Source organism: Oncorhynchus mykiss, chromosome 26, assembly GCF_013265735.2.
Source record: "Oncorhynchus mykiss isolate Arlee chromosome 26, USDA_OmykA_1.1, whole genome shotgun sequence".
NCBI lineage: Eukaryota > Metazoa > Chordata > Actinopteri > Salmoniformes > Salmonidae > Oncorhynchus > Oncorhynchus mykiss.
In genome coordinates, this window is record NC_048590.1 from 38,056,139 (window position 1) to 38,068,189 (window position 12,051).

Below are 12,051 nucleotides of genomic sequence, written 5' to 3' on the forward strand. Positions count from 1 at the left end.
GTGTGTGCACCTGCGTCAGTGCGTGCGTGTGTGTCCCACTCCCTGCGTGTCAGTCTGCGCAGATGGCTGCATGTATCAGTGCATGAAATTAAGCCCTGCTCTGCAGTGACAGGCCCAGGATATTGTAGGCAAATGGATGTTACATTTACTCTGCTTCAGCCACAAACAGGCCTATGCTATGAAAAATTAACTGTACTCTTGGCTAAAAGCACAGGAAATTGGTTTATGAGATAAGCCACAGAAATCCTATTTGCTAGCTACAGTATATCCGTATGTCTGTCTGTCAGATCTCTGGGTAAAGTCCTTTGGCTTCCTCTATTAAGGAGTCAGTCCACAGTCATACTGTCAGGGGTAATCCACGGTGATAGGAGAAACAAAGAGATGTCAAATGGAGTTAGGATATCTCTTAGAGATCCTGAGCCTATGTGATGTGGCTGGCCTAGCGTTGCTCTATGTGAGCTACTGATGAGAAAGAGATGCATGGCTTTGTTCAGCCACTAGAGGGAAATGATACAAATCCACAACCCTTTAATGATGAAGCTGCCTCACCACAATCCTTCACATCAAGCTGCCTCATCAAACAGGACAGGCTCCTGCTACTATGAGCTGATCTGGCTTGTGGAAGGCTACTTACTATATATCTGTTCTAGAGTATAACAACAGTTCATGGATATGATGTTAAAGGGACTGCATTCAGCTTGATAATAAGGTCCAAGTAAGCCTGCCATTGGTTCAATACATCACAATGTACAGTAGCATACTGTATGGAAACAGAGGTAGCAAACATGAGTCAAGAAACAGCTATGTCTTTAAACAAAACACATTTCTAAGTGAGGTAATGACAACAAGCCAAAGTCTATGTTGCCTTGTGTGGTGCCCAATTAAATAGTTCCCCATGACTTTCCTGACTGCACTTCTTTCAGTACATAATGTATTTACACTGCATGACCACCAGATGTCAGCCTTTCACCTCATATTGCATCACACTGAGAGTTTAGAGATGGAGCATAATCTGGCCCAGACTGAGAGGACCTCCATGTATGCAATGTTGAATGAGTTACATTTTATTACTTTCTTTGGTGGTTACCTTGGTCTACTACAATTTAAATAAATACAATAAATACAAATACAATTTAAGTAAAGTCCTAATGAAAGGAAAAGATCAAAGCAGAAGCTGCTCAATGACTGTTGTTGAGCCATTCGACACATTCAACAAACCGCCATTATGTTGTATAGGCTGCTATACTCTACCAACCCTGTCATACTGAGCAGCCTATGAACATAGGCCTATTATTGGGCCAATGGGTCCTAGTCCAATCTTCATTAGAATTCGACTGAAATTGGGTTTGTGGGTCAGATTGTGATTTTTGTGAGGACAAAATGTACCAATACCGATATATCTGCCAATTACAGCAGGAAATTAAAAAGTGCCGTTGTTCCACACTGAGTTCTCTTAAATTGCCATCCCAAAGCGCAATTGTCCAAGAAATTAGTTTAAAATGTTGATTTCTTACACAGTGACAATAATGACACATCATGAGAATGATAAGCATGAGACTAACATTTTTTGAATATCGGTTATCGGTGGGATTGTCACACGATATCGATAGATCAGCTCTAATCTCCATGACAACACTAGAGATGATGTAATGTCACCATCGTGGTTGAATTATGAAATTGCCTTCGTTTTGCCATAGACTACTTATTTTCCAAGATGATCATTTGTTTTCCATAATACATTTTCCAAGAGGCACATTTTGGAATAAAAAGACAGTCCCACAAGATCAGCACAGAGGCTGTGTGAACAGATTAAGGGATGATTTACTTTGCATCCATTGGTTGGCATTGGCACCACTGTTCACCATCGGAGTCCGAACAGCAAACGGTCCAATAGCAAACTCTCAGAAGCTGTGAAAAAAAGAGCAGAATAAAGTGCATTCCATTCCATGACATGTTCACATGGAACTAGTGCTTGATATAGCTGGTGATTGATGTAGCCTAGTCCATGAGAGCAACATCACTATTCTTATCATGATTTGGAGCTATACATAATTTTTTAGTTAACATTAAAAAAAAATAATAATGTATTTTGGGTTATGGTAAGATATAGTATTAGGAGATGGTCTAAGTTTGCTAAGGTACATTCTTTGAAAAAGGGTTCCAAAAGGGTTCTTCAGCTGACCCATAGGAGAACCCTTTTTTTCAGGTAGGACCCTTTTTGGTTCCATGTAGAACTCTCTCTGGAAAGAGTTTTACATGGAACTCAAAAGGGTTCTTCAAAGGGTGCTCCTTATGGGGACAGCCGAATAACTCTTTAGTTTCAAGATAGCATCGTTTCTTCTATGAATGAAGTAGTAAGCCACACCTAGGTCTATGATACTAAATGTACTGTTCCTTACAGCAACGGGTGTCAGGGAAACATTTTTGCTAACGCCTTTTGTAGGCATTTTGCTAACATAATCAGAAAGGTCTTAAGAGAGGCGCTGCTCACCTTGTAACCAGGACAGAACAGGTGAACTCTCAACTTCAGGGCCTGGTAAGAGAGCAACTTTTTCAGTGGTTTTAACATTTTGTTAAACTTAACTATTTCTAGCGATATTAGGCTACACACGTTAGTTACCATTTCGTTGTCACTGTTAAAGTGGTTGTTTTGATTCCTTGCCGCAACATTTGTCTCTTTCCTTAATTCATGTCATTATCTGGTGTTTGGTCCTCTGAGTGGATGAATGCGGTGTATAGGAGTTCATAAACATTTTCTAACACTCCCGCTTTGAACACACCGACATAGTCATTGCATTTTGGTACACCAGAATTAAATTAATCAATGAGAGCTGCGTTTGCCTTGCAGCGTGTTGGATTTATTGAACATATGCGGTCAAACTATGTACAGCGGCTTGACAGAAATGGTAGCAGAAGTCTAATGTTGAATTTTTGTTGAATACATATCCAGATGATGCTGCGTACTATTTTGCGCAATCCCTGTCGGTGTGATCGAAGCGTCACAAGACATTCCCTGTAGTCCCGCGGCCGATGGCCTCTGTTCGCCCGTAGCCTGGAAAGGCGCGCTCTTTTTCCGCGTTGTGTTATTTTTATGCTATGACATAGACCTTTGTTACAACTGTGTTCATTGCAATTTATGCTGAATTTCCCCTATCTGTTTGGTTTCATTGTTAATCTATCTACTATTTATGCTGGATTCGTGCCTTCAATGTACCCGCTTCAATGTATGCCTGAATACAACCTACAATGCAAAGAAAACAGATCACAGAAGCTAGGAATTACCCAGTAAACTCGTAATTGGAACAGGTATCGGGTTACATTTCTCCAACGTTCCACGATTTGGGGAGACTGCGCAGTCTGTAGCCTACACTTCCCGTGGAAAGCAGCATACAAAATTGCATGTGTAAGCACAACTTCGTTAGCAGCCCTGGGTTGCAGTGCAGAATGTCCCGTTGAGGAGAAGATAAAGCAACAGAAGAGGCAAGAGGACATCCAACCCAGAAACGTTCTGTTTTTCTCCATTACATACACAGCGATTCTCCACCGGGGAAAGATGGCATTTAGCCCCCGACACCTTGTCCTCAAAGTGTTTTTGGTACAGTTAATCGCCTTTCTCCAGAAAACCTCTGCAGCCCCCTCGCCCATTATCAAGTTCCCAGGAGACGATAGTCCAAAAACAGACAAAGAAGTGGCTCTGGTAAGTGTTCCTTAAACAACTTTTCATAGTGGGAATGTAATGTGACTTTTGCTTCAAAATACTTTATCGGTTATTTTCAATAAATTCAGGAATAGCAAACTTAAATGCCATTCTACCATTTGTGAGTTACTTTAAAATGACAAATCATTCATGAAACTCATAATGTTTTGGCTTCAGATACCCACTGGGTATCCAGTCATTTCAATGAAATGTCATTAAACCAACGTGGAACAGACATTGAATTGACATCTGTCCCCATTGGGGATGTTTCATTGTGTAATGCACACAAATGTTCATGTATTCATTGATACAGTATGTCTACATGGATGAATGCACTATATAGAGTAAGAAGGCATCAGAATAGATCCTATATCAACTCATAGGCTTGTCTTGTATTCTCTTCTGCAGCACTATCTGAACAAGTTCTATGGCTGCCCACAAGACAGATGTAATCTCATGGTGCTGAAAGACACCCTGAAGAAGATGCAGAAGTTCTTCTCTCTGCAAGAGACGGGCGAGATCGACCCCAAGACAGTGGAGATCATGAAGAAGCCCCGCTGTGGAGTTCCTGATGTTGCCCAATACAACTTCTTCCACAGGAAACCCAAGTGGCAGCAAAACGCCATCACCTACAGGTCAGTGGTCAAAACATGTTCGTTTGGCCCAAATAGTGTTTTGGTATAGGGAGTTGTGCAATAGGGTTGTACTCCATATATCTCCCTATGTTGCTGTGCAATGTGCTGACTGCTGAACTAAGGAAATGACTCCTCCAGCCCCTGCAGTTTGTTTTGGGGAGATGAAAACCTCAACTATGTGCTGCCCACCAACCCAACCACAATCTGCTAACTCCAAGATTCCTGTACAATGTGTGCTTGTTTGATATGCTTTATTTGAGGTTAAGAAGAGAGTAAAGTTCTGTTGTTTACATCAGCCCTTTCTGTGTCCTCATGACCACTCAGACTCACTGTATGTACCATGGAGAAAAACAAAGATGGGGAGGAGTTTACCAAAACAACAAGAGACAGAGCGTTATCCTGCTCAGACAGGCTCACATAGCAGGGGTTAGTTGCTGGACTCTCTCATGGAGCATTCTAACCACATGAGTCATAGGCAAGGCCTGAAGACTGATGGACTTTATGTCCAGAAGGGGAGTTTAGGAAAGCTCTGATCTATTGTTTTTGTCCTGTAAATAGAAGAGAGATGGGTGTACAAGCTTTTGCCTTCTGCATTTTGAATCTCACGTTTGAGGGTTTTATATGCTGACGTTGGTCCCTCTTCTGCTTGTAGTACATGTAATACATATTTCCTCAAGCATACCTAGTCAATCACACAGTAATATTCCATATATATTCCTTATGTAAGATGTATCATGCAGCACATCTTCAGCCAGGGATGAGCTGTTTAATGAGTCTCCTCCTCAGTTTCTTCTCCTCTCTGTGTTCCACCTCTCAGGATTCTAGGCCACTCTCCTGACCTGGACGAGGAGACTATTGATGACGCCTTCTTAAGGGCCTTCAAAGTCTGGAGTGACGTCACCCCACTCAAGTTCACCCGCCTCATGGATGGAGAGGCTGACATCATGATTAACTTTGGCCGCAACGGTACGGTATTACAGAACAGTTTTGACTTTTATATCCTGCTGAATGTACTGTATGAAACGTCAGCAATGCCAGATGATGAGTAGCCTAGTTAAACCAGACTTAATTCTGCTCTCACCTTCGTTCAGACTGGTTTAACCAGGCTACTCATCATCCGGCTATTGCGCAAAAGGGCGGAAGTGGCTGGGAACTAGATTAGATGATGGGTGCTCAGTGCTGCTAATCGTATAGTGTAGTACCGTAGGCCTGCCTATGTGTGAGTTACTAGTTGCTCTTTCTCTGGGTTCCCTGTGTCTCACATAAAGTCAATATTCTCGTGGCGAGGCCAGACATCAAGTAAGAACATATAGAGGTCACTGTCTGTGGTCAAAACAAGCCCAGAATGATGTGTTTTCATGACATGTCTTCATGGCACCATCCCATACGTGATCTACACTGTTGAAGTCTAACACTAGCTACTTCAGAAACAGTTCTATTCTGAGTTGAATCCATCCAGTAAGGCTGTAATTGTATACTGATCTGTGCCTTGAGTCCTTTTGTTTTAGCCCTTGTTATGTGAATCCACAGAGCATGGTGATGGCTACCCCTTCGATGGTAAAGATGGTCTGCTGGCTCATGCCTTCGCTCCTGGACCAGGCACCGGAGGAGACTCCCACTTTGATGACGACGAGCAGTGGACCCTGGGAGAAGGACAAGGTACTGGAGACTGTACTGTCTGAGTTGTAAATGAAGTCTGTAAATACGAGTTCATCCTGATCTAATATATAAACCTACTTGTTTTTACTAATCACCTATTTATTCATGGTCACACATTTAAAGCAATTTGCGGATAACATTTCACCAATGAAATGGAGATCGCTGAACCACACAGTATCTGAAACAGCTCTGTTTGAGCTCTTTGGATCATCACCTCTCCCCTCAACCCCATCCCCTCCTCTCCACAGTTGTGAAGGTGAAGTTTGGTAATGCAGAGGGGGAGTTCTGTAAGTTCCCCTTCATGTTTATGGGGAAGGAGTACAACAGCTGTACCAATCAGGGCCGTGATGATGGATTCCTCTGGTGCTCCACCACATACAACTTTGACGACGACGGCAAATACGGTTTCTGTCCCCATGAGTGTGAGTAGGAGCCAACATGGCTGTGTTTTTCTTTTTCCTCTAAAGACTTCCTGGGTTTCTGTCCCCATGAGTGTGAGTAGGAGCCAACATGGCTGTGTTTTTCTTTTTCCTCTAAAGAGTTCCTGTGATGGTATTGTGCAAAACAGTTATAGTGTGCATTTTGATATCTACATGGACTGTATAAAATTAAGAGTGTTGCATTCAGCAGTCCCTCAAGGAACGTCTATTGTGGTGTTTTAGCTATAGTTTCTGACGAGGAGTTGGCCAGGAGTTACTCCAGGTGAGAGGTTTGTGATTAGTTAGAATAAGCTGTGTTGCTGTTGGACTGGGACCAAGTGGGTGGGAGTACATTCTGGGAAACTAGTGTTGTTGTCTGGGTCATAAAATACTCCCACTTCTCTGTGTTGCTGGGCAAGATTCATGAACCTTTTCATAAATTCTTTTGTCTGTCTGTTTGTGCTGCTGTCCATGGTACTGACATTAGGGTATAGCCTCACCATAAATGAGCGCAAAGACATATTGATACATATAGGCTTACAGTCGACTCATATGAGACCAACAGTCTTATGAAACTTCCTAACTGGTTATCCTTTGATCTTGAGAAAATGGCGCACTCAGTGAAGTCTTGTGAAACATTTCTCTTGTTGATAGTTTTATAGACCGTTGATATACTGTAGCAATAAACATTTTAGTCTGGACAGAGTGGATGTGTAACACCCTGACAAACAATGATTTTGCGGTTCAGTTAGCTTAAGATTGAGTCTGTGAAATCACTCAGGCTCAACGTAACTGCCATGGCATTTGATTAAATTATGGAAACCTACTGTAAACTGTATAGATAATTCCTTCAACTTCCTGAGTTACAGTGCTGTTCACCCTGGGTGGAAACGCGGACGGAGCTCCCTGTAAGTTCCCCTTCACGTTCCAAGGGGAGAACTATGATGGTTGCACCACTCAGGGGCGTGACGACGGCTACCGCTGGTGTGCTACGACTGAGAACTATGACAATGACAAGTCCTACGGGTTCTGCCCTGAAACAGGTGGGTTCCCAGTTCATACTGCCAATGCCCGAAGGTGTCTCTCCATCCATATAGTATACAAGCCTCATCAGCTGTGTTAACCCAAACAGCTAAGGGCACTGATGCATCCAACAGACCTGACTGTTGCATGGAAACCATCATCTGAGGATTATATTGAAATATGTGTGTGCTTTCGATTGTACTTGAGCCAGGTTGTGTGTGTGTGTGTGTGCTAGCGTGTGTTAGTGGTGCGCGGGTCAGCTGTTTCTTCACCCGCCCACTATTGCTATTAACTCATCCGCAACCGCCTCACTATATGTGAATCTGAGGCCCTCACCCAACCCTAACCCTAACCCTAACCCAACCGCCTCACTATATGTGAATCTGAGGCCCTCACCCAACCCTAACCCTAACCCTAACCCTAACCCAACCGCCTCACTATATGTGAATCTGAGGCCCTCACCCAACCCTAACCCTAACCCAACCGCCTCACTATATGTGAATCTGAGGCCCTCACCCAACCCTAACCCTAACCCAACCGCCTCACTATATGTGAATCTGAGGCCCTCACCCAACCCTAACCCTAACCCAACCGCCCGACTATATGTGAATCTGAGGCCCTCACCCAACCCTAACCCTAACCCAACCGCCCGACTATATGTGAATCTGAGGCCCTCACCCAACCCTAACCCTAACCCAACCGCCCGACTATATGTGAATCTGAGGCCCTCACCCAACCCTAACCCTAACCCAACCGCCTCACTATATGTGAATCTGAGGCCCTCACCCAACCCTAACCCGTGTGTCAGGTGCAGGAGAGCAGATATTGGGTAGCCAACGGAGCCTTTTATTTAGGCGAACCAAAAGCACACGGCAAAGTGTACACAAAATAACAATACGGGTTAACACAACCCAGTGCAACAGACTAACGTGAGCACAACATGAAACAGAATAAACAATACCACACAAAGACATGAGGGAAACAGAGGGTTAAATACACAACACATAATGAAGGAAATGAGAACCAGGTGTGTGGGAAAACAAGACAAGACAAATGGAAAATTTAAAATGGATCGGCAATGGCTAGAAGACCGTCGCCCGCCGAGCACCGCCCGAACAAGGAGAGGCATTGACTTCGGCAGACACCGTGAATGTAGAAAATGTTTTATAGGCTACAGTCAAAGACGGCAGAACAATTTTTTGACAGGGGGTACAGGATATTTTTTTTGCCTGATTTAAATGTGTCTGCTTATAATTTGACATTTTGGTGGGCTATTTGTTAGCCAACTTGTCTATAATTAGATACATGTAGCTGTCATTATACAGTGCACACATTTTGTTACGTTACAGCCTTATTCAAAAACAAAATATATGTTTTACCCCATAATGACAGTGAAAACAGGTTTTTAGAATTTTGTGCAAATTTATTAAAAATACAAATCTGAAATACCTTATTTACATACACTAATGTTAAAAAGTTTGGGGTCACTTAGAAATGTCCTTATTTTCCATGAAAACATACATGAAATGAGTTGCAAAATGAATAGGAAATATTAAGGTTATAAATAATTATTTTTCTTTAAAATATATATTTTTTTACCCCGTTTTCTCCCCAATTTCGTGGTATCCAATTGTTTTAGTAGCTACTATCTTGTCTCATTGCTACAACTCCCGTGCGGGCTTGGGAGAGACGAAGGTTGAAAGTCAGGCGTCCTCCGATACACAACCCAACCAAGCCACACTGCTTCTTAACACAGAGCGCATCCAACCCGGAAGCCAGCCGCACCAATGTGTCGGAGGAAACACCGTGCACCTGGCAACCTTGGTTAGCGCACACTGCGCCCGGCCCGCCACAGGAGTTGCTGGTGTGCGATGAGACAAGGATATCCCTACCGGCCAAACCCTCCCTAACCCGGACGACGCTAGGCCAATTGTGCGTCGCCCCACGGACCTCCCGGTCGCGACAGAGCCTGGGCACGAACCCAGAGTCTCTGGTGGCACAGCTGGCGCTGCAGTACAGCGATAAATAATGAATTTGAATTGAAATAATATTGTGTCCTTCAAACTTTGCTTTCGTCAAATAATCCTCCATTTGCAGCAACTACAGCCTTGCAAACCTTAGGCATTCTAGTTGTCAATTTGTTTAGGTAGTCTGAAGAGATTTCAGCCCATGCTTCCTGAAGCACCTCCCACAAGTTGGATTGGCTTGATGGGCACTTCTTACGGTCAAGCTGCTCCCATAACAGCTCAATAGGGTTGAGATCCGGTGACTGTGCTGGCCACTTCATTATAGACATAATACCAGCTGACTGCTTCTTGCATAGTTTGGAGCTGTGTTTTGGGTCATTGTCCTGTTGTAGGAGGAAATAGGCTCAAATTAAGAGCCGTCCACAGGGAATGGCATGGCTTTGCAAAATGAATAGCCTTCCTTCTTCAAGATGCCTCCACCATGCTTGACAGATGGCGTCAAGCACTCTCCAGCATCTTTTCATTTTTTCTGAGTCTCACAAATGTTCTTCTTTGTGACCCGAACACCTCAAACTTAGATTTGTCTGTCCATAACACATAAAACAAAAAAAACTTTCCTCTGTCCAACCGGGCTGTTGGGCTCTGGCTAACCGGGCTGTTGGGCTCTGGCTAACCGGGCTGTTGGGCTCTGGCTAACCGGGCTGTCTGCATTGTGTCTCACCACCCACCACCTGCCAACCTCTTTTTTACACTACTGCTGCTCTTTGTTTATCATATATGCATAGTCACTTTAACCATATCTACATGTACATACTACATCAATCAGCCCGACTAACCGGTGTCTGTATGTAGCCTCACTACTGTATATACAGTGCCTTGCGAAAGTATTCGGCCGCCTTGAACTTTGCGACCTTTTGCCACATTTCAGGCTTCAAACATAAAGATATAAAACTGTATTTTTTTGTGAAGAATCAACAACAAGTGGGACACAATCATGAAGTGGAATGACATTTATTGGATATTTCAAACTTTTTTAACAAATCAAAAACTGAAAAATTGGGCGTGCAAAATTATTCAGCCCCCTTAAGTTAATACTTTGTAGCGCCACCTTTTGCTGCGATTACAGCTGTAAGTCGCTTGGGGTATGTCTCTATCAGTTTTGCACATCGAGAGACTGACATTTTTTCCCATTCCTCCTTGCAAAACAGCTCGAGCTCAGTGAGGTTGGATGGAGAGCATTTGTGAACAGCAGTTTTCAGTTCTTTCCACAGATTCTCGATTGGATTCAGGTCTGGACTTTGACTTGGCCATTCTAACACCTGGATATGTTTATTTTTTAACCATTCCATTGTAGATTTTGCTTTATGTTTTGGATCATTGTCTTGTTGGAAGACAAATCTCCGTCCCAGTCTCAGGTCTTTTGCAGACTCCATCAGGTTTTCTTCCAGAATGGTCCTGTATTTGGCTCCATCCATCTTCCCATCAATTTTAACCATCTTCCCTGTCCCTGCTGAAGAAAAGCAGGCCCAAACCATGATGCTGCCACCACCATGTTTGACAGTGGGGATGGTGTGTTCAGCTGTGTTGCTTTTACGACAAACATAACGTTTTGCATTGTTGCCAAAAAGTTCAATTTTGTTTTCATCTGACCAGAGCACCTTCTTCCACATGTTTGGTGTGTCTCCCAGGTGGCTTGTGGCAAACTTTAAACGACACTTTTTATGGATATCTTTAAGAAATGGCTTTCTTCTTGCCACTCTTCCATAAAGGCCAGATTTGTGCAATATACGACTGATTGTTGTCCTATGGACAGAGTCTCCCACCTCAGCTGTAGATCTCTGCAGTTCATCCAGAGTGATCATGGGCCTCTTGGCTGCATCTCTGATCAGTCTTCTCCTTGTATGAGCTGAAAGTTTAGAGGGACGGCCAGGTCTTGGTAGATTTGCAGTGGTCTGATACTCCTTCCATTTCAATATTATCGCTTGCACAGTGCTCCTTGGGATGTTTAAAGCTTGGGAAATCTTTTTGTATCCAAATCCGGCTTTAAACTTCTTCACAACAGTATCTCGGACCTGCCTGGTGTGTTCCTTGTTCTTCATGATGCTCTCTGCGCTTTTAACGGACCTCTGAGACTATCACAGTGCAGGTGCATTTATACGGAGACTTGATTACACACAGGTGGATTGTATTTATCATCATTAGTCATTTAGGTCAACATTGGATCATTCAGAGATCCTCACTGAACTTCTGGAGAGAGTTTGCTACACTGAAAGTAAAGGGGCTGAATAATTTTGCCCGCCCAATTTTTCAGTTTTTGATTTGTTAAAAAAGTTTGAAATATCCAATAAATGTCATTCCACTTCATGATTGTGTCCCACTTGTTGTTGATTCTTCACAAATAATTGTCATTGTAAAATACAGTTTTATATCTTTATGTTTGAAGCCTGAAATGTGGCAAAAGGTCGCAAAGTTCAAGGGGGGCGAATACTTTCGCAAGGCACTGTAGCCTCGCTACTGTATATAGCCTCGCTACTGTTATTTTTCACTGTCTTTTTACTGTTGTTTTATTTCTTTACCTACCTATTGTTCACCTAATACCTTTTTTGTACTGTTGGTTAGAGCCTGTAAGTAAGCATTTCACTGTAAGGTAT

General features: G+C 43.1%; 1 protein-coding gene and 1 long non-coding RNA gene across 3 annotated transcripts in view; one reads left to right on the forward strand and one right to left on the reverse strand.

Annotated features, from left to right (window-relative positions):
* On the reverse strand, nt 1-2,884 carry LOC110506749. Its single transcript, XR_002471028.2, has 3 exons — nt 2,621-2,884; nt 2,492-2,533; nt 1-1,908 (listed from the first exon to the last, which is right to left on the reverse strand). It is a non-coding gene; the product is annotated as an uncharacterized LOC110506749 (long non-coding RNA).
* LOC100135793 (matrix metalloproteinase-2) overlaps nt 2,388-12,051 on the forward strand; it is a 27,086-nt gene continuing 17,422 nt past the window's right edge. The window contains exons 1-7 of one of the 2 annotated variants that reach the window (XM_036963145.1): nt 2,388-2,536; nt 3,534-3,697; nt 4,106-4,332; nt 5,150-5,298; nt 5,863-5,991; nt 6,240-6,413; nt 7,280-7,453. In XM_036963145.1, the coding sequence (XP_036819040.1) occupies nt 3,554-3,697; nt 4,106-4,332; nt 5,150-5,298; nt 5,863-5,991; nt 6,240-6,413; nt 7,280-7,453 (997 nt within the window). In that variant the 5' untranslated portion in view covers nt 2,388-2,536; nt 3,534-3,553. 2 annotated transcript variants of the gene reach the window in all.